This window comes from Myotis nattereri (assembly GCF_964212035.1).
Source record: "Myotis nattereri genome assembly, chromosome: 9".
Taxonomy (NCBI): domain Eukaryota; kingdom Metazoa; phylum Chordata; class Mammalia; order Chiroptera; family Vespertilionidae; genus Myotis; species Myotis nattereri.
This window is the reverse complement of record NC_138084.1, coordinates 41,535,133-41,561,288: the sequence shown is the minus strand read 5'-3', so window position 1 is coordinate 41,561,288 and position 26,156 is coordinate 41,535,133. Positions and strand designations below refer to the sequence as shown.

General features: G+C 47.5%; 1 protein-coding gene and 1 long non-coding RNA gene across 2 annotated transcripts; one reads left to right on the top strand and one right to left on the bottom strand.

Annotated features, from left to right (window-relative positions):
• Positions 1-12,312: 12,312 nt before the first annotated feature.
• LOC308524231 lies at positions 12,313-24,712 on the bottom strand. The gene is made up of 3 exons (XR_013996392.1): positions 24,218-24,712; positions 20,699-20,754; positions 12,313-15,370 (listed from the first exon to the last, which is right to left on the bottom strand). It is a non-coding gene; the product is annotated as an uncharacterized lncRNA (long non-coding RNA).
• LOC308524230 (small ribosomal subunit protein uS14-like) lies at positions 15,569-15,865 on the top strand. The gene has a single exon (XM_081098448.1). The coding sequence runs from the start codon at positions 15,587-15,589 to the stop codon at positions 15,755-15,757; it is 171 nt and encodes a 56-aa protein (XP_080954574.1). The 5' UTR covers positions 15,569-15,586; the 3' UTR covers positions 15,758-15,865.
• Positions 24,713-26,156: the final 1,444 nt, after the last annotated feature.

Here is a 26,156-nt window from a genome sequence, read left to right as displayed (position 1 = left end):
TTTTTATTCAGGTGTTTGGTGAGGGCGGGGGGCCTGAACTGAGGAAGTCTGCATCGCAGGGATCATCTTGACATTCAACTGAGAAAAGTCTCAGCTGCAGGGGAGTGGGCGGAATATTCAGGACGAAGTTCTTATCTTATCTGTGTGGGGGTATGTGAATTCAGGGGTCTGGCACGTTGATCTGTGAGAAATTCCAGGGGAAGTCCATTATCTCATCACATGCCTGCATGCATCCGAACCTGGGCTCTCTCCAACCTAACAGTACGTATGTGCCGGGAGCCAATTCCAGCATGTCATAATTACAAGAGTTTTATCAAAAGGTTGATGAAACTTGTGGGTTCAACAAGGGCTGAGTCACATATATAATCACATATGTTGATATGGCTAATAGGCACTTCCCCCAAACCTGAATAGGATTATTGTTTACTGCCAGACAGCTCAGGACATCTTAATCTACGTGTTATTGCCTACTGTTGGCCAAACAGTTGAACAGCTATAGGCTATTCCCCAATCTGACTATGCTTCTGTAATCCCTACGCTTTGATGTGTATGTCTCCACCTTGCCTTAGGACAATTTGTGTTAATAAAAAGCTCGGCGCCATAACCGGTTTGGCTCAGTGGATAGAGCGTCGGCCTGCGGACTGCAGAGTCCCAGGTTCCATTCTGGTCAAGGGCATGTACCTGGGTTGGGGGCATAACCCCAGTAGGGGGTGTGCAAGAGGCAGCGGATCGATGTTTCTCTCTCATTGATGTTTCCAACTCTCTATTCCTCTCCCTTCCTCTCTGTAAAATAAAAAAATCAATAAAATATATTTTGAAAAACATAAAATAAAAAGCTCGGGGTCCTGAGACAAGAACGAAGAAGAATTAAGAACTTGGAGTCTTTAGCTCCTTTAGCTGAAGCTCCTCTGAACCCCAATGCCTTTCAAAATTATCTTTCGTCTTTGGACTCCTACTTAATCTATGCACAGCCTTTCTCCAGATCGCTGAACCCTTTGTAATGCTGGGACAAGCAGCCCAGCATGTATGTATACGGTATGTATATTACAGTGTATAATACATTATTATGTACCTACACGTGTATATGTTTACGTACACACACACCTATGTATCTAGCATAAATATATACACACAAACACAATCACACACATCTATCATCTTCGTATTCCTTTTCTTATGTATCTCCTGTTAGTGTAAAAACCTTCAAGCCTGTAAAGAATTTTTGTGAGTTTATTTGAAACAAACTATTCGCAATTGCCAGGACGCAGTATCTCAATGGATTGGGATAGTGCTCTAGAGGATGGCAGGATACTTAGTTGGTGTAGGATAGTTAACAGTCAACAATTAACGTGAAAAACGTAACAATGGAGGAATTTGTGTATCTGTCCAGGGACTCAGGCACATTAGGTTTCCCCCAAGGGGTTCGGAAAAGGGAAGTTACAAGTTACCCAGACATTTCAAGGCTTTCTTATTATAGATGCAAAAAGACAGATAGGCTCAGTGATGGTTGACCTTGTCAGTGAAGATACCAGCCTAGGACGTAACTGCCCACCATAACTGCTTTTACTTAAAGTTTAATTTCAGACCATCCTTTGTGGTTACTTTAGGTCTCTGAGTTTGCAAGACCGCCATACAGGCCTTCCCTGAGCTTGGGGCCCCTTTCGTCCACACTATCTATCCAGCTTAAAAAACTAAGAGGTCATATGATACCTCCAGGTCCAATCAAACACCTAAGGTTCATTTCAACCTCTTCGCTCTCTTCCTTTTCCTTAAAAAAATAAAATAAATTTTTTTTTCATTGATTGTGGAGTGGGAGAGCTGAGATAGAAACATCAATGATGACAGGGAATCATTGGTGCCTCCTGCATGCCCCCCACCTTGGGATGGATGCCCACAACCTGGGCATGTGCCCTTGAACAGAATCAAAGCCAGGACCCTTCAGTCTGCAGGTCCACGCCCTCCCTTTCCATATGTAATTTCCTTATCCAAAAGTGAAAAATCACCCTTCAATTATCTACAATATATTTACTTAGTCCTAGAATACATGGAATATACTTGCATAATTACTAAGTCTACTGTGGAAAACAAATCTACTACATAAAGTTCAATATTTGTTAGAACCTGAGAGTATGGAGGCAAAATACTGGTTCAAAACGTACTCCCCTTTTCACTGTGTCTGACATTCATTTCAGGTGCATTTTTTTCCCAATTGTTTTCTATGTTAGAGTTTTTCCCTTTTATTCTTGATTTTATTCATTAAAAAGTTTGGGTATGTGAAATGTTAAGGTGGTTCTAGAAGTGAGAACTGCACAAACCCAAAAATTCTACCAAGTCTCATTGTTGCCATCTTTTCTACCCTGTTTCCACCATCTAATTATTTTCATCCCATTTCCACTCACTCCCTGGATGTAACCAATCTCATTGGTTTCTGGGTTACCTTTCCCAAGTTTCTTTGCGTATAATCATACAGACGATATATATATATATATATACTAGGGGCCCGGTGCACGAAATTCGTGCACTGGATGTGGGGCGGGGGGGGGGAGTGTCCCTCAGCCCAGCCTGCCCCCTCTCACATACTGGGAGCCCTCAGGCGTTGACCCCCATGACCCTCCGATCGGCTGATCGGCCCCTTGCCCAGGCCTGACGCCTCTGGCCGAGGAATCAGGCCTGGACAGGGGACCCCCATCTCCCCCTGATCACTGGCTCTGGCCCCCGCCCAGGCCTGAGGCCTCTGGCCCAGGAATCATGCCTGGACAGGGGACCCCCATCTCCCTCTGATCGCTTGCTCCACCCCCTGCCCAAGCCTGATGCCTCTGACCCAGGCTTTAGGCCTGGGCAAGGGGACCATCATATCCCCCCAATCCCCGGCTCCGCCCCCCGCCCAGGCCTGATACCTCTACCAGAGGAGTTGACCCTCATCACCCTCCGATCACCAATCACCGGATCGGCCCCTTGACCAGGCCTGAGGCCTCCGGCAGAGGTGTCAGGCCTGGGCTGGGGACCCCCAGCTCCCCACGGTTGAAGGCTCCGCCCCTGCCCAGGCCTAACGCCTCTGGCCTAGGCGTCTGGCCCGGGCAGTGGGGACCTGCAGTGGCAGCAGGGGGCACTGCGATAATGGGCTTCGCTTTAGGCCCAGGCAAGGGACCCCTAGCTCCTGGGACTGCCAGCTTCAACCTTGCCCAGCTCCCATCATTGGCTCCACCCCTACTTCCTGCTATCACTGGCCAGGGCGGCAAAGGCGCCTGATTCTCTGATCATGGCTGGGGGGCAGGGCAAAGGCGGCCCCAGGGCCGCCTTTGCCCTGCCCCCCAGGTCTTCTCTCCCCCCTGGATTTCCAATCACTGTCAGTGGCAGGGGGCTTCTTCCTGCTTTCCCTTTTCCCTCCCTGCATTGTGCCTACATATGCAAATTAGCCGCCATCTTGTTGGCAGTTAACTGCCAATCTTAGTTGGCAGTTAATTAGCATATAGCCCTGATTAGCCAATGAAAACAGTATCACCATTACCATTTTTCTCTTTTATTAGTATATATATATATATATATATATATATATATTTTTTTTTTTTTTTTTTTCTTATTTCTTCTTTCTTTCACAAAAGGTGACATACTTTCTCAGATTTTGCTTTTTCACTTAAAAATATATTTTGGAAGCCATTCCATATCAGTTTATAGATATTATTCTCCTTTTTATAACTGTATAGTATTCCCTTGGATGGATCTACTGTTGTTCAGTCAGCCATTCTCCCATGTCAATTATTTAGGTTGTTTCTAGGGTTTTGCAAGTACAATGCTAACATGAATTACTTTGGACATACATACTCTTGTATAACTGGCGATGTTTGACCAGAGTAAACTGGGAAAAGCATGTGTCATTCTGTTAGATGTTGCCTGCTTTCCCACAATTGGCATACCGATTTGCATTCTGACCAGGGATATCCAAGAGTCCTTATTTCCCCCCAGGCTTGCCAACAGAATGTGTTGGTGTACTTTTTAATTTTTGCTAATCTGATAGGTGAGAAATATCTCAGTGTTATTTTAATGTGCATTTTTCTCATTAAATGGTTGTATAGTTTTCGTATGCTTAAGGAACATTTTTAAAAATATATATATGTTATTGATTTTTTACAGAGAGGAAGGGAGAGAGAGATAGTTAGAAACATCGATGCGAGAGAAACATCGTTCAGCTGCCTCCTGCATACTCCGTGCCCTTCTTGGAATAGAACCTGGGACCCTTGAGTCCGCAGGCCGACGCTCTATCCACGAACCAAACCGGGCGGGGCTAAGGAACATTTTTTATTCTTTTTTTGTGTGTGTGAAGCATCTGTTCATGTCTTTGACTTATGCATCATGTTTCTTCAACTTTCCCCCCTCAATTTTAAAACGTCTTTGTATGTTAGAGATGTTATACATTCATGTATGTTACATGTTATAGTTTCTCTCAGCCTGTCATTTATTTTAGATTTTTTTTTGTTTTCTTACAATAAAATCATTTTGTTTTCATATAAAGAAATTTATTACTCTTTTATTGCTCCTGGATGAATTTGCTTTTTATTAAGCCCAGGAATGTTCAATTATAATAAACTCTTTTTGCTATAAATAAAATATTTGAGCTTAAAATAATGTGAATTATAATAACCTACTTTCCATTTTCAAATACTTTGTCATTTAAAAGAAATGTTCTGGAAAAAACAAATCATGTAACAAATAAAAAAAAAACATGTACCTAAGGGCACAGGCTCCAAATGGCTCAGCAGGGCACTGGTCAGAGGCCCATAACCCTTAGCAGCAGTAACAAGGCATGTCCGCTGCTCAAGAACTATGGCATCAGCAGCAGCAAAACTGGAGGAAGCTTTGATGGACTTAGTTCTCAGGTCTCCACTACCCTTCCCTGTGCTGTACAGAATTTATAGACAGAACATCCTCATTTTCCCCTGTTCCCTAATCAAATTTGGTTTCAAGTCACCTCCTGTGATACACTGTTGCCTTCCCCCTCACACATCAATATGAAAAGCATTTATTCCATAAATTGCATTGCTGCAATACTCTAAGCCTGGCCATCCTCCTTCCTTCACCTACTGACGGAGAACCCCATGGTTGCTTTACCTGTTATAAAACTATTCATGCTCCTAGTGGATCTTTTAGATACCCCTTTGGATATCCTTTGTTTGTTTGTGGATGGATGGTTCATGCCTGAAGAGAATAAGTAAAAAGTGCCAAGCAGGTTATGGTATCACAGACTTGAATATACCTTTAAGCTTCTCACAGAAAATTGGATTTGAATTGTGTGGGTCCACTCACATGTGGATTTTTTTCAGTAAGTACACAGTCAATTCTATACCTCATGTTTTAAATTCATGGATTCAACTGAGGAGCAAAAACAGTGTTTTCTCTCTGTGGTTGGGGATCAGGAGATGTGGAGGGCTCACTGTAGGCACTTTTCTATGTCATCTACACTAATAAAAGAGAAACATGGTAATTGGCGTACGACCGCTACCCTTCCCATTGGCTAATCAGCGAGGGATGCAAATTAACTGACAGCCAAGATGGTGGCCGGCAGCCAGGCAACTTGAAACTAACATGAGGCTTGCTTGCTTCAGTGACGGAGGAAACCAACGTAACCTGCCTGCCTTGCAGGCCTCTGAGCCTGCAGTTTGAAACATTCTAACAAATATAGAAGCTAAAAAAAACCCCAGAAACCAGATTTCAGCGAGCTGGGATCTCAGAGCTGGAGTCAGAGCTGGAGTTATACATTGTTTCTATTACCTACTTTCAGCAGCGGAGGCCTAAGAGCTGGAGCCTCAGAGCTAAAGCTGGCCCAGAATTAAGAAAAAAGAAAGAAAAAAAGGAGTGGTTGGGAGCTTCCATCACCCGCCAGCCTGAAAACAGACCTCAGCCCCTCACCCAGACTGGCCAGGCACTCCCGTGGGGACCCCCACCCTGAAGGGTGTGTGACCAGCTTCAAACAGGCATCAGCCCCTCACCCAGGCTGGCCAGACACCCCAGTGGAGGCCCCCACCCTGATCCAGGACACCCTTCATGGCAAACCAGCGAGCCCCACCTGTGCACCAGGCCTCTATCCTATATAGTAAAAGGGTAATATGCCTCCCAGCACCAGGATCAGCAGAGCCGAGAGGCCTCCTGGCACCGGGATCAGCGTGACAGGGGGCAGAGCCCAAACCCCCTGATCGCCCTGCGGCCCTGTGTGTGACAGGGGGCGGGGCCACAACCTCCCTATCCACCCTGCTCTGTTCGTGACAGGGGAAGGCGCGCCAACCTCCTGATCATCCCTGCTCTGTGCCTGATACCGGGGAGCTCCCCAACCTCTGATCGCCCTGCGGCTCTGCGTGTGACAGGGTACAGTGCCACAACCCCCTGATCGGCCCTGCTCTCTGTGTGACAGGGTGCAGAGCCCCCCACACCCCCAGGGACCCTGCTCTGTGTGTGACAGGGTAGAGCTATAACCTCGCCATCGACCCTGCCCTGATTGTGAGAGTGGCGGTGCCCCAACCCCCTGATCAGTAGTGCTCTATGGGTGATAGAGGGCAGTGCCACAACCCCCACCCCTCCCACAGGCCCTGCTCTGTGTGTGATGTGGTAGAGCCATAACCTCCTCATCGGCCCTGCCCTGAGTGTGAGAGTGGTGGCATCCCAACCCCCTGATCGGCCCTGCTCTGTGGGTGATAGAGGGCGGCGCCCCAACCCCAGTATTGGCCCTGCTCTGTGAGTGACAGAGAGTGGCACCTCAAACTCCCCATCGACCCTGCCTTGAGTGTGACAGGGGGCGGTGCCCCAACCCCCCAATCAGCCCAACCCTGAGCGTGACTGGGGGTGGCATCCCAACCTCCCGATCCGCCCTGCTCTGTTTATTACAGGGGGCGGCGCCCCAACTCCCCAATCAGCCCTGCTCTGAGCCCGACCAGGGGCTGCACCTAGGGAGTGAACCTGCCCTCTGCCACCCGGGAGCAGGCCTAAGCCAGCAGGTCGTTATCTCTCGAGGGGTCCCCGACTGTGAGAGGGCACAGCCCAGGCTGAGGGACCCCCTGCCCCCTGAGTGCACAAATTTTTGTGCACCGGGCCTGTAGTCCTATATAATAAAACCCAAATTGCCCTAACCGGTTTGGCTCAGTGGATAGAGTGTCGGCCTGCGGACTGAAGGGTCTCAGGTTTGATTCTGGTCAAGGGCATGTACCTTTGTTGCAGACACACCCCCATTAGGGGGTGTGCAGGAAGCAGCTGATGGATGTTTCTCTCTCATCGATGTTACTAACTCTCTATGCCTCTCCCTTCCTGTCTTTAAAAAATCAATAAAAAAATTTAAAATAAAAACAACCCAACATGCAAATTGACCTAACAAGGGAACTAGCAGTCGCTATGGTGTTCACTGAAAACCCGGGACAGATGCTTAACACAGGAGCTGCCCCTGGTGGTCAGTGCGCTCCCACAGGGGGAGCGCCACTCAGCCAGAAGATGGACTCAAGGCTGGCAAGCGCAGCGACGGTGGTGTGAGCCTCTAAGGCCTCTGCTGCAGGTGGGAAGTAGGAGCGAGGGGTCCCAGACTGCGAGAGCCTCAGACTATGAGAGCCCTGGACTGCGAGAGGGATATCCAATGGGGAGCGGGCCTAAGCCGGCAGGCGGACATCCCGTAGCAGTGATTCTCAACCTTCCTAATGTTGTGACCCTTTAATACAGTTCCTCATGTTGTGGTGACTCCCAACCATAAAATTATTTTCGTTGCTACTTCATAGCTGTAATTTTGCTACTGTTGTGAATCATAATGTAAACCTGATATGCAGGATGTATTTTCATTGTTTGTGACCCACAGGTTGAGAACCGCTGCAAGGGGTCCCGGACTGAGAGAGGGCACAGGCCAGGCTAAGGACAACCACCTCCAGCCTCCAGTGCACGAATATGCACAGGGCCACAAGTTTTTTAAAAGGGACTTGAACATCCATGGATTTTGGTATCCACTGGGTGGTCCTGGAACCAATCCCCTGTGGACACCAAGGTATGATTGTAGTTAAACTTTTGGGGAGTCAACACTTACACTCAAATTTTCCACTATGGCAAAATGGGGGGTTGGTGCCCTAACCCCTATGTTGCTCAAGGTTCAACGGTGTTGCTAATGCAAGCAAGCAGTCTATTACATGGATGTACCAAACTAATTTATCCACTTTTGAAAATATTTTTTTATTGCTTTGTTCTCCCCAATTCTTTAGTATTCTGACTAATGATATGATCATTATCTTTTAATGTACATTTTACAATTTGTCTGGATTTTTTTGAGAATAGCTGGATTTGGATTGATGGGTAAAATGCAAACATGTGTGTATAAGGTTTTCAAAAAATTAAAGAGCTGGCCCTGACTAGTTTGGCTCAGTGGATAGAGCGTCGGCCTGCAGACTGAAGGGTCCCGGGCTCGATTCCAGTCAAGGGCATATACCTTTGTTGCGGGCACATCCCCAGTGGGGGGCATGCAGGAGGCAGCTGATCAATGTTTTTCTCTCATTGGTGTTTCTGACTCTCTATCCCTCTCCCTTCCTCTCTGTGGAAAATCAATAAAATATATTTTAAAAAATATTAAAAAGCTGAACTGTCAGCCAGTGAGGTTTTTATTAGTTTACTAGAGGCCCGGTGCATGAAATTCATGCACTGGGGGGCGGTGGTTCCCTCAGCCTAGCCGGCCCCTCTCACAGTCAGGGAGCCTTCTGTGGATGTCCTACTGATGGCCAAAGTCTGGCAGCAGAGCTTGGAGCAGGTGTCCTGTGTGTTTGTGTGTGTGTGCGTGCGTGTGTGTCTGCTGGTGCCAGCCCCCAGCCGTGCCACGTAGGCTCGGATCAGTTTTTGTGTGTGTGTGTCCCCACTGGGGGTCTGTCCCCAGCCACATTGGAGGCTCAGAGCAGGCGCATGTGTGTGTGTGTGTGTGTGTGTGTGTGTGTGTCCCCACTGGGGGTCTCTCCCCAGCCACTTTGGAGGTGCAGAGCAGGCGAATGTGTGTGTGTGTGTGTGTGTGTGTGTGTGTGTGTGTATGTGTCTGCTGGGGGCCTGCCATGGAGGCTTGGATCAGGAACCCCTCTGTGTTGATCTCTCAAGCTCCTGGCCTCCACTGCATGTTGTACTCTCCCTTGAGCTATGGCCAGGATGGGGGTGCTGCTTTCAAGCCGGGCTTTCCTGCTCCAGGATCACTATGGCGACGGGGGAGCAGGCCCAGCTGGGGGCTGCCAACAGGCTGGGCTTTTGCACTTCCAGGTCTCCATGGCAGCCGGGGGGCAGGCCCAGCTTGGAGTTGCCCGCAGGCTGGGCATGCTCCCTTGCTCCTGGATCCCCATGGCAACCGGGGAGCAGGCCCAGCTGGGGGCTGAATGCAGGCTGGGCTTTCCTGCTCCTGGATCAGGCCCAGCTGGGGGCTGCCTACAGGCCGCACTTTTCTACTTACCGATGGCCGGATCACCACAGTGACCGAGGGCCCAGCGGCACTTTCCTGCTCTCCAATATTCATAGGGTTCCGGCTGGGGGCGGGGCTTAGTCGGCACGGGGGTCCCGGCTGGGCGCTCAGGTGGCACGTAGGGGTCCCGGCTGGGGGCGGGGCTTATGCCCTGCTGCTCATGGCTGCACATGGGGCCTGGATGGCAGCTCGTGTTATCCCGCCCCACCTGTAGTATAGGATAGAGGCCTGGTGCATGGGTGGGGGCCGGCTGGTTTGCCCTGATGGGTGTCCCGGATCAGGGTGGGGGTCCCGCTTGGGTGCCTGGCAAGCGTGGATGAGGGGATGATGGCTGTCTGCAACTGGTCACACCCCCTTCAGGGTGGGGGTCCCTACTAGGGTGCCTGGCCAGTCTGGATAAGGGGCCGAGGGCCATTTCCAGGCTGGCAGGTGACTGAAGCTCCCAACCTCTCCTATTTTTCTTTTTTTTTTCTTTTTTATTCTGGGATTTACTTACTTTCTATGGCTGTCACTGGAGGTGAGAGCCGGCTTTAGCTCTGAGGCCGGCTCCAGCTTGAAGCCTCAACTGCTGAAAGCAGGTTATATGGGCTTTGTTTAGCTTCTATAATTGAAATTGTTGCCGTCAATGGTGCTCTAAGCTCTGAGCCTGCTGCCGGCTGAAGCAGCTATCTGGAGCTTGTTTAGCTTCTATAATTGCAACTTTGTTGCATCCGGAGCTCAGAGCTGGGCTGCTGCAGGCCGGGAACGTTGGCTTACTCCATCACAGGAACAAGCAAGCCTCCTGTTCGCTTCAGCTGTGTGGCTGCCGGCCGCCATCTTGGTTGGCAGTTAATTTGCATATCCTGCTGAATAGCCATTGGGAAGCGTTCTGGGTATGGTCAATTTGCATGTTTCTCTTTTATTAGATGGGACTAGCGGCCCGGTGCACAAAAATTTGTGCACTCGGGGGAGGGGGGCTGTTCCTCAGCCCAGCCTGTGCCCATTTACAGTCCAGGACCCCCTGGGGGATGTCCACCTGTTGACTTAGTCCCAATCCCTAGGGGATCAGGCCTAAGCTTGCTGTCAGACATCTTTCTAACAGCCAGGGAGCTCTTGGGGATGTCTGACTAAAGGCTTAGGCCCCCAAGGGATCAGGTCTAAACCGTTAGTTGGACATTCTTAGTGCTGCCACGGAGGTGGGAGAGGCTTCTGGCACCACCACTGCGCTGGCCAGCCATGAGCCAGCTTCTGGCTGAGTGGCACTCCCCATATGGAAGTGCACTGACCACCAGGGGGCAGCTCCTGCATTGAGCATCTGCCCCCTGGTGGCCAGTGCGCATCATAGCAACCGGTCATTCTGCTGTTCAACAATGTGCACATTAGCCTTGTTTTATTATTATTATATAGATGTCCCTATTACCCCCTTTTGCCCCATCTACCCAGCTCTTGCCCCCCACTTTTCTCTGGCCATCACCATACTGTTGTCTGTGTCCATGGGTTGTGCATATGTTTTCTTTGGCTAATCCCTTCTTTAAATTCACTTCTTTAAATCTGTATTTTCAGATAAGTGCTTATAACTACACTATTATATATTTTCTATTATATTATTTAGAATTAAGATATTTTTTAATTGAACCCTTGTAAATTTTAGCGCAATAAATTATGCCAGAAGCAATTAGGAGATTTTTCATGTAATGCAGATACATTTCAATTAATATGAGAAATGGACAGGGACACAATTCACAAAGCACAGAGACAGAGGGACAGGTACAGAGACACAGGTAGAGCAGGACGTGGCTGACAATGAGGCAGCAGAACTGAGGAAGAGCCTTTTTTTAAAAAATATATATTTTTATTGATTTCAGAGAGGAAGGGAGTAGGAGAGAGAAATAGAAACATCAATGATGAGAGAGAATCATGGATCGACCGCCTCCTGCACACCCCCCACCGCGGATCAAGCCTGCAACCCCGGGCATGTGCCCTTGACAGGCATCGAACCAGGGACCCTTTGGTCCATAGGCCGACGGTCTATTCACTGAGTCACACCGGCCAGGGCTGAGGAAGAGTCTTTGACCCAGAAGCTGTGGCAGCACAGTCTGTGGTTGTGTCACTTATTAGCCCTGTGATTTGTGACAGTTTAGCTCACTCTGCTAAACCTTAGCTTCCTGTTCTATAAAATGCGCTAACAGAACTAGTACATCATGGCAATTAGTGGGAACTGAGAATTGTGTAAGCCACTGTCTTACTATATTTAAATTCTCAACAAACTTTACTTGTTAGAAACTCTATCTCATGGTGAAAGGTGCTTCTTATTCTTTGAAAAGTCATGTAGTTAGTACAAATTTCAACTCAGGGCTCTTGTAACATTGCAGTGCTTCGTTTGAAGCAGTTTTCAACCTGTGGGTCATGACCCCTTTGGGGTTCGAAGGACTCTTTCACAGGGGTCGCCTAAGACCATCAGAAAATACACTATAGTTACATATTGTTTTTGTGATTAATCACTATGCTTTAATTATGTTCAATTTGTAACAATGAAATTGGGGATCACCACAACATGAGGAACAGTACTAAAGGGTCACAGCATTAGGAAAGTTGAGAACCACTGCTCTAAACTGACTGTGAAGATCAGTCCCAAGTTGGTTCATTTCCCCTTCCCCTCAGTGCCTCATCTCGATAACCTCTGCAGCCGACTGTGATGTCCCCAGGAATGACCTATTCCACGTAGTCCTGTTGCCCCACGTATATACTGCCAGCTCCTCTCTGACAAACGAGCCAATAATACACAGTTGGGAAAGGATAGTTTCTCTTCAATGAGCAGTGCTGGGAAAACTAGATCCTCACATGCAAAGGATGAAATAAGACCCTTATCTTAAGTCAATTGTTTATTTTATTTTTTTCCAATATGAAAAACACTTATCCTACAGAGCAAAAAAGACACAAAATGAGTGAGATTCTAACCTGCATTTTTGTTTCACTGTCCGTTTGTTAAAGAAACTTGCCAAAATTCATAGATGTGGCTGAACATATGCTCAGACATTTAACCAAATATAGAGATAGCAAATGCACATCTGAAAAAAGGCTCAGCATTAAGCCTTAGAAAGAATGCAATAGAACAATAGTAAATAAAGCATGACAAAGTTACAAAAAAGTTTAAATAAAGGAAAACTGACCAAACCTTTTCTACGATGTGGAGGAATTAACTCTGTCATACACTGCTGGAAGAATGCAAAAACGTGCAATTGGCTTAATTCAGAATTTCCTAATTTCTTTAAGTTAAAAATTCACCTCTTCCCTGACTTGGACATTGAATTATGAGATATTGATAAAGATAAATGAAACCTATCTCCATTTTAAGAAGTATGCACAATCCTTATTAGGGCAGTGATTCTGTAGCAATTATGCTTTGCCTTAAACCAGGGGTGGGCAAACTTTTTGACTCGAGGACCACAATGGGTTCTTAAACTGGACCGGAGGGCCGGAACAAAAGCATGGATGGAGTGTTTGTGTGAACTAATATAAATTCAAAGTAAACATCATTACATAAAAGGGTATAGTCTTTTTTTTTTTTTTTTAGTTTTATTCATTTCAAACAGGCCGGATCTTGCCCGCGGGCCATAGTTTGCCCACGGCTGCCGTAAACCCTACTATCCCACACTCAAGTGACCATCACGAATGGAATTGCAGACATTATGACACACGGCCCTTTGCAAGATCTTTGAAAGTAATTCCCTTCAAAAGTATCAGCACACCCTGTGAACACTGATGAGAACGAAAGTGACTGTTTCTGGCAAAATATTTCCCACATTCACTGCAATCCTGAACCCTTTTTCCTGTGAACTCTCTGGTGACGATGCAAGTGACTGTTCAGGGCAAATGATTTTCCACATTCGGTGCACTCATAAGGCCTTTCTCCGGTGTGAAGACTCTCATGATAACGGAGGCTACTCTTGTAGGAAAAAGATTTCCCACAATGACTGCATTCATAAGGCCTTTCTCCAGTGTGAATTCTCTGATGACAATGGAGGCTCCCCCTACTGCTAAAATATTTCCGACAGTGACTGCACTCATAAGGCCTTTCTCCACTGTGACGTTTCTGATGATGACAGAGGTTACCCTTACTGGTAAAACATTTCCCACACTGACTGCACTCATAAGGCCTTTCTCCAGTGTGAAGTTTCTGATGATGACAGAGGTTACCCTTACTGGTAAAAGATTTCCCACACTGACTGCACTCATAAGGCTTTTCTCCAGTGTGAAGTCTCTGATGACAACGGAGGCTCCCCGTATTGGTAAAAGATTTCCCACACTGACTGCACTCATAAGGCTTTTCTCCAGTGTGAAGTCTCTGATGACAACGGAGGCTCCCCCTACTGGTAAGAGATTTCCCACACTGACTGCACTCATAAGGCTTTTCTCCAGTGTGAATTCTCTGATGACAATGGAGCTTATTCTTACTGGTAAAAGATTTCCCACACTGACTGCACTCATAAGGCCTTTCTCCAGTGTGAAGTCTCTGATGACAACGGAGGCTCGCCCTACTGGTAAAAGATTTCCCACACTGACTGCAGTCATAAGGCCTTTCTCCACTGTGCATTCTCTGATGACGACAGAAGTTACTCTTACTGGGAAAAGATTTCCCACACTGACTGCACTCATAAGGCCTTTCTCCAGTGTGAAGTTTCTGATGATCACAGAGGTTACCCTTACTGGTAAAAGATTTCCCACACTGACTGCACTCATAAGGCCTTTCTCCAGTGTGAATTCTCTTATGACAATGGAGGTTATACTTACTGGTAAAAGATTTCCCACACTGACTACATTCATGTTTCTCTCCAGTGTGACATTTCTGATGATAACGCAAGTCACAGTTCCAGACAAAAGATTTCCCACATTCACAGCACTTATAAGGCTTTTCTCCAGTGTGAAGTTTCTGATGATAATGGAGACCTGTACGAGTGGTTAAAGATTTCCCACACTGACTGCACTCATAAGTCCTTTCTCCAGTGTGACATTTCTGATAACTCAACTCACAGTTCCTGACAAAAGATTTCCCACATTCACTGGACTTATAAGGCATTTCTCCAGTGTGGAGGCTCTGATGACAATAAGGACCAGAGATTCTGGTAAAATATTTCCCACATTCACCACACTCATGACCCTTTTCTTTAGAATCAACTCGCTGGTGTGGAATAAGTTTGGAGTGTTGATTATAGCATTTCCCACATTCACTGCACTCGTATGGACTTTCTCCTGTGTGCAATTTCTGATGATAATGGAGAGCAGAGATTTTTGGAAAAGATTTTCCACATTCACGGCACACAAAACACTGTATTCCATTACAGACACCATGGTCCTGAGCAAGCGTCTGGTTGCAGCCAATGGCTTTCTTGCTGAAATAAAACTGCTTTGCACATGCCCCACACCTCAATAGTTTCAGGCTGTGTTGTGTTCCCTGCTGCTCAACCAAGTGGAAAATGTCTCTCAGGACTGGCCCACAACTCTCACAGGGGTGGCTCTTCTGGGAGGACACAGCTACATTGGGGTTCTTGGCCTGTGACACTCTCACAGAAACATGCTGTTCAGTTGGTGCCTCCACACCCTCTGCTCCACAGCAGCAACCTAGAGAGGATATGAGTTCAAAGTTCTCCAGCATCACTTCGAGGAACAGGTGTCTCTGAGCCTCATCAAGGAGGCACCATTCCTCCTTAGAGAAGCGCACAGCAACATCCTCAAAGGTCACACGAACATCAGCTGGGGGCCTCTGTGGGTTGAACGGGGTGAGGATGGCAGGAGAGGAGGCAGCCAGGAGCACAGTGGTCCCTGTCCCAGGCCCCGCACTCGTCACCGGGGAGTCTGGTTGGTGGGGACCAGGACTCTTGCGCCTTCTCATTCTGGCATCTCCACCAAGACCTAGTGCTCAGGATGCTCTGACCCACTTAGGTGATCCTGAGAGAAGAGGAAATGCCCATCACAAAGAGAACACTGGAAGTCAACTACTGACTTTATTTATACCCAGACATATGACCTTGACAGGAGTCAAACCTGGGAACCTTCTGTCCACAGGCTAACACTTCCACTGAGCTAAACTAGCTAGGGCCAAGTGTTGACTTTAAAAAGGGCAAACCGCTTTTCCTTTTGCCTCGTTGCTACAGAGTGAGCAAGATGGGTCACCAGCAACTGTACTGGAGCCATCCGAGGAAATTCGGCCAAGGCTTTCGCTCTTGCCGTGTCTGCTCAAACCGCCACGGTCTGATCCGGAAGTACGGCCTCAACATGTGCCGCCAGTGTTTCCGTCAGTACGCGAAGGACATCGGCTTCATTAAGTTGGACTAAGAACTTCCATGAATGGGTCGTTCAAGACATCTACCTTATGACAGAATGCTATCTCTTTGTACATAAAATAAAATAAAAACCTTCAAATATGGAAAAAAAAAAAAAAAAGGGCAAACCACTGCCCTAACTGGTTTGGCTCAGTGGATAGAGCGTTGGTCTGCGGATGAAGGATCCCAGGTTCGATTCTGGTCGAGGGCATGTAAAGTGGTTGCAGGCACGTCCCTAGTAGGGGGTGTGCAAGAGGCAGCAGATTGATGTTTCTCTCTCATTAATGTTACTAACTCTCTATCCCTCTCTCTTCCTCTCTGTAAAGAAATCAACAAAATATATTTTGTTTTAAAAAAAGTGCAAACAACTGCACTGCAAAGAATTTGTATGAGGAAGCATAGCGTAAAAAGAGTCAGTTTACCCATGTCCTAAAGTACACTTGTTGCCTGGGTTTGGAAGTAATTTGGAGGAGATAAAATCATGTGTTTGGCCACAGAAATACAAGAGAATTGCTACTGATTTCAAATGAAAAGGTGTCTGGAGAAGGTGGACCTTCTCACAGAAGTAATTACAGAGAGACATAAAATAACTTTGAGAGAAACATTTTTTTCTAGGATAAAAATTTTTGAAATGGATAGAAAAGAAGCAGTAACAAAAAAGACAATCATAACATTAAAGAAACACTAACTATAGGGAAAACCATCTCAGTAAAAATGAAAATTAAATATATCATGTTTAGCTAAAATAAACATCTGACTTGATCAGTTCAACAGTGTCCAGAATTCGCAGATCTCAGGAAGGCCCATGCAGCCACATGTCACCACTTCCTCTGGCTCTTAGTGCCACATCTGTCAGCTGTCAGCACACTGGGTCACTCCAACAAGACTTCCCCGAGCCTCAGCAACAGATGAAGAGAAACAGTTACCATGGCTCTGGAGATAATTTTGTGATGACACAAAGTCCTGTCCTACCTAGAGAAGATAAGGCTCTGAGAGAATTCTTGCTCTAGATCTTCCCCATCTCCAGACTCCAGAGCAGAGAGGACTATATGAAGCAGTGACTTAATTGAAGGGGTTGTTTCCTCATATACTTTCCCACATTTATTGTCAACAGCCTCCTTCTAAATGTAGAGTTATTGTCTACACAAAATGGTAGTGCTTAATATGGAAAGTGAAACTCTGGAAACTTAATTTTGAAAAAAATTACTAATGGACAGGTACACTGGTACACCCATCGGCACATCCTCAACAGGAAGGGAAAGAACTTTGGAGGGGAGGGGAGGAGTGCGGGGGGGCGGGGGGGTAGAGTAGGGGAGAGGGAAGGGGAAGGGAAGGGAGGGAAGAGACATTGATGTGAGAGAGAAATATTCATCAGTTGCCCTCTGTATACACCCCCTCTGGGGACTGAACCCACAGAGTACTTTTAGTGCACAGAATGACACTCTAAACCAGCAGTCACCAACCTTAAGACCTCACAGACCACCAGTGGCGCACGGATAACTGGATGGCAACTGCTGCTCTAACCAACTGAGTCACCCAGCCAGGGCTGACACTATAATGTTAAAAAAAAAACAATAAAAAAAAACCTCTTTACTTTGAAATAGTTCAAGGTACACAAGACATTGCAAAAATAGTATAGAGAGTTCCTGAGCGTTTATCCAGTTTCCCCAGAGGGGATCATTCCCACCAACAGGAAGGAGCTGGTTCCATCACCACCAAGAAATTCCGGAGGAGAAACCAAGATGGCAGCATATATAAACACCGGAAATTGCTGCCTCGCGCAGCCACTTCAAAAATACAACTAAAAGACAAAGCGGACATCATCCAGAACCACAGGAAGGCTGGCTGAGTGGAAATCCTACAACTGGAAGGAAAGAGAAAAATCACACTGAGTCTCAGAGAAGGTGCAGAAGTAAAGTGCAGAGGTACTGGGCACACTCAGAAAGGGCTGGCAACTGAGGACATGGCGCACATGGAAAGGGCTGGCAGCTGAGGACGAGGCGCCCGGGGAAAGTGCTGGCAGGTGAGGACCTGGTGCACGTGGAGAGGGCTAGAAACTGAGGACATGGTTGTCTTTTCAATTGGGAGGGAGTCTCAAGCTCCCGACTGCTCTGAACTCCAGTTCCGGGTGAGTCTATGTGGACCCAGACTCATACGGGGAGAAACTGGACTGTCTGGCATCGGGCAGAACTTGAGGGCGGCTTTCTCTCAGAGGTGCTTGCAGCGATGACCGGGACATTGAGATGCGGAGCCTCTTAGGGTAGGAATGGGGAGCAGCCAGAGCTGCTTGCTCTGCCCTGTTGATCCTGAGACCACGACCAACCCAAGCTGTTGCAGAGGCTTTTGCATATGTAATGCCTGGCCCTTTGCAACCTGAAAATTACCTAACAAACTGCAGCTGAATCAGAGCAACCCAGAACATCCAAAAGAAGGCCCAAAGCCCTAGCTGATTTGGCTTGGTGGAGAGAGCATCAGCCTGCGGACTGAAGGGTCCCAGGTTCGATTCCAGTCAAGGACATGTACCTTGGTTGCGGGCACATCCCCAGTAGGGGGTGTGCAGGAGGCAGCTGATTGATGTTTCTCTCTTATCGATGTTTCTAACTCTCTGTCTCTCTTACTTTCTCTCTGTAAAAAATCAATAAAATATTTTTTTAAAAAAAGGCCTAAGGCCCCACAGCAGCTTGCATTGCTTCACAGCTGGGCCTCCTCTGGGCACCTCCAAACCCAAACAAAGAAGAGGAATCTCTCCATAGGTCCTGCTGGGTAACCTCAGGCAGAGGCTAAATTAGCACCTCCTTAGAGATCCAAGAGCCAGTGTACACAGTGGACAGAGTGGGACCATCCAGATTGCAGCTCCTTGGACCCATAAGGGACACACTCAGGGGGTGGAATCAGTGAGCACCAGGGTCCCGCTGACGCGGGTCTTGCCCAAGATGGGTGTCTCCAGCTCGGGGGTTCTCCCACTGCAGACAGGGCTGATTCTCACAGCCAATTGGCCTGGGGGTTGGTTCCTCCCATTGATGCCTGCAACAGTCAAGGCTTGACTACAACAAGACTGTGCACACAGCCCACAAAGGGGTGCACCAAGAGTGTCCACCTCAGGTAATTGGGGAGGCTGAGCCACTGGGCCCTATAGGACACGTAGCACACAGAGCCACTCTACCAACACAGGGACGCATAAAAAATGCGGAGACAAAGAAACAGGTCACAAATGACAGAAATGGAGGAAAGCAAACTACTGGATATAGAGGTCAAAAGCACACTTTTAAGGTTTTTCAAGAATTTTCAAGAAACCACTGATAAATTTAGTGAGACCCCCGATAAATTTAGTGAGATCCTAAGGAAATCTAGTGAGACCCTCAAGGTTGTGATAAAGGACCAACTAGAAATTATACACTGACTAAAGTAAAGGATATTATGCAGAGTTCCAACAGTAGACTAGAGGATTGCAAGAATCAAGTCAAAGATTTGAAATACGAAGAAGCAAAAATCACCCAACTAGAAAAACAAAAAGAAAAAAGAATCCAAAAATACGAAGACAGTGTAAGGAGCCTCTGGGACAACTTCAAGCGTACCAACATCGGAATTATAGGGGTGCCAGAAGAAGAGAGAGTGCAAGATAATGAAAACCTATTTGAAGAAATAATGACAGAAAACTTCCCCCACCTGGTGAAAGAAATAGACTTACAAGTCCAGGAAGTGCAGAGAACCCCAAAGAAAAGGAATCCAAAGAGGACCACACCAAGACACATCATAATTAAAATGCCACGAGCAAAAGACAAAGAATCTTAAAAGCAGCAAGAGAAAAAAAGGAAGTTCCTTACAAGGGTGTGCCCATATGACTGTCAGCTGATTTCTCAACAGAAACTATATAGGCCAGAAGGGAGTGGCAAGAAATATTCAAAGTGATGAATAGTAAGAACCTACAACCTAGATTACTTTACCCAGCAAAGCTATCATTCAGAATTGAAGGTCAGATAAAGAGCTTCACAGATAACAAAAAGCTAAAAAGGGTTCATCACCACCAAACCAGTATTATATGAAATGCTGAAAGGTATCCTTTCAGAAGAGGAAGAAGAAAAAGGTAAAGATAGAAGAAACTATGAACAATGAATACACATTTATCAACAAGTGAATCTAAAAATTAAGTGAATAAATAATGTGATGAACAGAATAAACTGGTGAATACAATAGAATCAGGGGCATAAAAAGGGAGTGGACTGACTACTCTGCGGGGGTGGGAAGGGGTGTGGGAGTTTTGGGAAGGCACTAGACAAAAATTGTACAGCTATGGATGAGAACAGTGGGTGGCGTGGGTAAGGGCAGAGGGTCAGGTAGGAAGCAGTTGGAGGGGAGCTATGGGGGGAAAAAAGAGGAACAGCTATAATAATCTGAGCAATAAAGATTTAATATAAAAAAAGTATTAAAAACAAAACAAAAAGAAAAAAAAAGAAAGAATTTCACATGTGCACTAGTTCAGACTACAAACTCCACCATTAAGAGGGGAACCGACTCAACCCAGTTTTCCTGGGGAGGCTCTGGAATGCTAGTCTGCCTCCTGGGAAACCTCAGTCCTGCGAAATCTCGGACAACTGCCATTGGAGCTGCACAGGTCTCAATGAGGCTCAGGGAAAGTAACTGGATAAACTGCAGAAAAAAAAAAAAAGAAGTAGGTTCAGGCAGTAAATTGGTTCTCCTGGCTCCAGGGGATGGTAATTTCCATTAAACTAAGTGGTGACATCATAGAAATCTGAGAATGTTGAGGAGAGCCCAGCTGGAGAGATCCAAGATTCAGGCATGGAAATCGAGACATCTTCATGCCCAGGATGTGATTTTCTCAGGAGGTTGGTCATCTTGACAGGTGGGAGGGAGCAGAGGCCACTGTTACATATTCCTCTATTCGGGCCTGGACATATTTCTGAGTCTAAAATCTGAAGTATGGACTAGAACTCACCTGAGGAGTGTCTCATGGATCTTCTCAGGGAAGAAAAGCAGCTGGAGCTCAGGTAGCTTGGAGGAAGCACAGAGAAAAATATTAACCTGTATACTTCCAAATTAGATTTATTGTATGCAAAAATAATAGTGCTTAATATAAAAAGTAAAACTCTGGAAATTTAATTTCAAAAAAATATTAATGGATCGGTACACTGGTATACTCATTGGCACATCCACTCTTTCACAAATTCCTCATTTTGGGCCTCAAAGAGCTAGGGAAATGTTTTTTATCGCATGAAAATGTTGATTTCTTTGTCCTCTTGCTCAGTACAGTAATTTCAACTGTATACTCTGTGAAATGTTTTATTTTTTTAAAAGATATTTTATTGATTTTTTACAGAGAGGAAGGGAGAGAGATAGAGAGTTAGAAACATTGATGAGAGAGAAACATCAATCAGCTGCCTCCTGCACATCTCCTACTGGGGATATGCCCACAACCCAGGTACATGCCCTCGACCGGAATCGAACCTGGGACCTTTAAGTCCGCAGGCTGACGCTGTATCCACTGAGCTAAGCCGGTTTGGCTGTGAAATCTTTTTTAAAATTTTAATACTAGTGGCCTGGTCAATGAAATTCATTCACATTAAAAGGGAATTAGAGGAAATAGTTTAATATTGCTATTTGGCCTTTATGTATAATAGAAGTGTCAGAGATGAAAAATTAGTAAAATGTACATGAAAATCTTCCTCTTGTCAGAGTCTGGGGTGTGCCGTGAGACCCAGACTCAAGTTTCCGCACATCTGTGCACTCCTCGAAATAACAGGAGACCCTGACCCAGCCGGCCCCACTCCTGTCAAGCCCCACGGGGGGGGGGGGGGAGGGGGGGGCTAGCCTCAGGTTCCTTGGGCCGGTGCCAGCCTGGAGGCACAGCCTTAGGTCCTCTGGCCCAGTGCAGGGCAAGGGTCACAGCCTCAGGGACCATTCCAACCCCCCTGGGTGGGGGGCACATCCTCTGGTCCCCCATCCCAGTATTCAGGGCACAGCCTCAGGTCTCCAGGTGAATGCAAGTTGGGGGTGCAGCCTTAGCTCCCCTGCCCCAGGCCAGTGGTGTGTCTTGAGGTCCCCATCAAGCACTCCCACCCCCACCGCTCCCCCACCCCCCGGAAGAGGGTGTGGCCTGAGGTTCCCTGGCCTGGTGCCAGGCCTGGGGGGCATGGCCTGAGGTTACCTAGCCCAGTGCTGGAGATGGGGGAGCTCCTTGAGGTCCCCCTTCAAGCCCCGCCAGTTGGGGGATGCAGCCTCAGGTCCCTGCTGATTGCTTGTTAAGTCTCTTTACTTAACTTCTGTTTGGGTGCAGCCATCTTGTGTTACTAAAACCCCCACCTCTGCTGTGGGTGCAGCCATCTTTGTGATGGTCGTTTTGCATATTCCCTCTTCATTAAATAGGATATTTGTATTGATTTCAGAGAGGAAGGGAGAGGGAGGGAGAGAGATAGAAATATCAATGATGACAGAGAATCATTGATCAGCTGCCTTTTGCACGCCCCACACTGGGGATTGAGCCTGCAACCCAGGTATGTGCCCTGACTGAGAATCAAACTGTGACCTCCTGGTTCATAGTTCGATGTTCAACCACTGAGCTGTGCTGGCTGGGCTGCACAACTGTTTAGCCTCGCAACTGTTGCTTTCAACTTAGAGGCTGGGAATCTTGCCCTGAGCATGTACAGCTTAACAGGGGTGGGCAAACTTTTTGACTCGTGGGCCACAATGGGTTCTTAAACTGGACCGCAGGGCCGGAACAAAAGCATGGATGGAGTGTTTGTGTGAATTAATATAAATGCAAAGTAAACATCATTACATAAAAGGGTACGGTCTTTTTTTTTTTCTAGTTTTATTCATTTCAAATGTCCGGCCCGTAATTTGCCCACGGCTAGCTTAGGATCAGACAAACACCTCCAGTGGAAACTGCACATTGAATCTTGGGCTCATTTCTCTAAGGTTTCTGCTTCCATTTCAAATTTCAGACTCCATGGCATCTCTGAATGCCAACTTCCTTCTTCCCAGCCAACTGAAATGCCACCTGTGCGCTCCTAGAAATCACAGGAGACCCAGCCGGCCCCACCCCCGACAAGCCCCACCAGGTGGGGGGCCCAGCCTCAGGTCCCCTGGCCCAGTGCGGGGCTTGGGGGAGGACAGCCTCAGGGATGCTTCCAAGCCCAGCTGGGTGGGGGGGCACATCCTCAGGTCCCCCAGCCCAGTGTGGAGGGCACAGCCTCAGGGGTGCTGTCAAGCCTGCCAGGTGGGAGGCACAGCTTGGTCTCTGATCCTTGCTCTATCAGTTAGTAAATGCCCTGGGGGGAAAGCACAGGTAATGTGGGGCTTGCCTAGGTGCTCCCACATTCTCTCCAGCGATTTCCTTCAGGTTCTGCCTGACTTGATTTTTCTCTAATACCTTCCGGTGCTTTAAGTACTCTATTCAGCTTTTCTATGATATAAGCTACACTGTCACCCTCAGATGTGGAGGTTGGATGCCCTTTATGCTCATCCACAGATGTCCTAAAGCTCCAAGGGACTGACTGGTTTAGGTTTCATTCACTCCAGATTTCTGACTGTTTTCTTACCCCTTCCTTACCTGCTGGGGAGCACAGAGACTTGGTTGGAAAGTTTGTAAGGAGGACATTCTGATAAAAGGGAAGTGTGTGGGAGGCCGCCTGCCCTGTTTACCAGAATGCCGACTTAGGGGAGTGTCGAAGGCGGTGCCTCAAATTACTCCTGATCTTTGCAAACATATCTGTGCATATGCAGACCCCTGGGTGTTTACTGGAATCCTTATGCTTAATCCCTCAGTGCCCTTGCCTAGAGGACAGTGTAAACACATGTCCCCCCAAGGATCTAAACCAGTGGTTCTCAACCTTCTGGCCCTTTAAATACACTTCCGAATGTTGTGACCCAACCATAAAATTATTTTCGTTGCTACTTCATAACTGTAATGTTGCCACTGTTACGAATCATAATGTAAATATGTGATATTCGGGATGCCTTTAGGTGACCCATGTGAAAGGGTCATTCGACCGCCAAAGGGGTCTCGACCCACAGGTTGAGAACAGTTGACTAAACTAATCTAACATATAAAAGCCAAGAGTTCGTTTTGGTTTAATCACTTAACCTTTTGAAATTCCAAGGGACTCATTCATATTTTGGAAGCAGGTGAGGGGAGGACCTAAGCATACCTCTCCTCTATCACCGGTGTTTCCACGGCCACATTTAAAGCTTTCGGGGCTTCAGTGTAAGGGGGGACACGAAGTACCCACACACCGCTCTCCGCCAAATCCAGTGCCCTCATGTGGTTCTTCATGTTCCGCAGGCATCGCAGTGGCATTTAACCAGGGGGCACTCCGCTCGGGCGGAGACTTGCTTCCCTTGGTCTTCAGAACAGTTTCTCCGGCCCTGCCCTTCCCTCTCTCCTCCTCTTCCTCCCCGGCCCTCCCTCGTTGCCCAGTGCCCGTCTGGGAGCTGCCTCCCGGGCCGCCAGACTCACCTGCCACACTTCCACTTCGCGTTTCCCTTTGTGACCCGCAAGGAAAGGCCGCCGGCGCTCCTCGGGCTCCCTCCGGCCCGGCTCCGGGGACGGGTCTAGCCCTGAACTTCTGAGTGCCCCGCGGCCGCCTCGCAGTCGGTGAACAGCGCACGGGTGCGCCCAGCGCGCACCAACCCCACCAGCCGGGCGCGCGCCCCCATCACCGGAAGCTCCGTCCTGGAGACCCGCCCTCGTGGGCGGGGCTACCTCCTCCCGCCGCGTTACCGGCAAAGCCCGACCCCGCGCTGCGGGCTGCTCTAGGCGCTCGGCGGGACCCTGGGGCTGTGGGGACCGGAAGGGAAGCCCCAGGTCCTCGTGGGTGGCGCTACCCCGTCCTGCCTGGTCAGAGGCCGAGCTGGAGCCCTGGTCCGTGCAGTGAGTGCCGGTGGTCTGGGTGTTGTTGTTAGAAATGCTCCGAAAAGGCGCCACGGAACTGGAGAATCACTTGGCAAGGCAGATGTACTTCTCCGAAAGCTGCAAGGCCAACAGGAAAATGTGCCGGCCGAGCACACCGAAGGGGAACCCGGTCCTCAGTCGCTGACTCACGGCTACCCCCCCACCGCCCTCTGATTGGCTTAAGGGCGTGGCTTCCCAATCTGGCGCTAATGGCAAATTCCAGCAGCGCCGAAGGGGTAGGGCTGGTATTCCAGGTCCAACTGAGTACCAGGAAATGGGGTTTAACCAAGTACAAGGAAGTGGAACAACACCAGAAAGTTAATCTAAGCCTCTATAAGAAGGAAATGAAGTTAGTAATGTTAACGTAAAAAACCATTGAAACCTGTAAAGAATTTTTGTGAGTTTATTTGAGCCAAACTGTAAGGAATTGAGATAATGCTCCCGAGAATGGAGGGGTTACATTTGAGTTTATACATTTGCAATCAAAGGAGGGATGTGGGTGGGTTACCTTCTTGGTGAAAGATCAAGGAGGAGGGATAAAGCAAAGCAGGGGAAACCCCTGGGATTGGATAAAAAGTAAAATGATGAACACAGACTTAGATGGGTGCAGGATCAATTCACATGGTAATGAAGGAATTGGGGTATCTGTCCTGGTGCCCAGCAGATTTGGTTGTGCCCCAGGGGCTGCAGCAAAAGGGAAGTTACAAGTTACCCAGACATTTCAAGGGTGTGTTATTATAGATGCAAAAAGACAGATAGGCTCAGATAAGGTAAAAGTAGACCTTGTCAGTGTGGACGAAAGGGGCCACATGCTGACCTGACAAGCTCAGGGGAGGCCTTGCAAACTCAGAGACCTAAAGTAACCACAAAGGATGGTCTGAAATTAAACCTTAACTAAAAGTGTGAAGGAAAACCCCTATTCTGTAAAACTACTGTTTGGAATTCTCTGCTATTCTTTAGACAGCCTCTTATTCTGAAAAGGTAACTTTGCTTTCTAGCCTGGTTGAATAGTGGGGGAGATAAACTTAGCTCTCTGACCTTGTAGGCCAGAGACTAGATACACCCAATGCCATGCCAGGTGCATTTTTTAATTGGATAGAACTGTATAGTTTTCAAGGCCGCTGCCAGCAAGCACACAAAGGGCTGGCTTTTGTATAAAAAGGGAAGTTCTGCTTGTAACTGTGCTTAGATTTGGATTCATTTCCCTGAGCCCGCCGCGGTGAATAAAGGTGTAACTCCAAACTCTCAGAGCTTTGTTTGGTTCTGGTCCGGTTTTTTCTGTAACAAAAGCAATTATGGTGGGCAGTTACTTCCTAGGCCAGTATCTTCACTGACAAGAACAACCTTTACCTTAACTGAGCCTATCTGTCTTTTTGCACTTATGATAACATACCCTTGGGATGACTAGGTAACTTGTGACTTCCCTTTTTATGGAGCCCCTGGGACACAGCCAGGTGTGCTGGGCCCAGGACAGATACCACAGATTCCTTCATTTATCATGTTA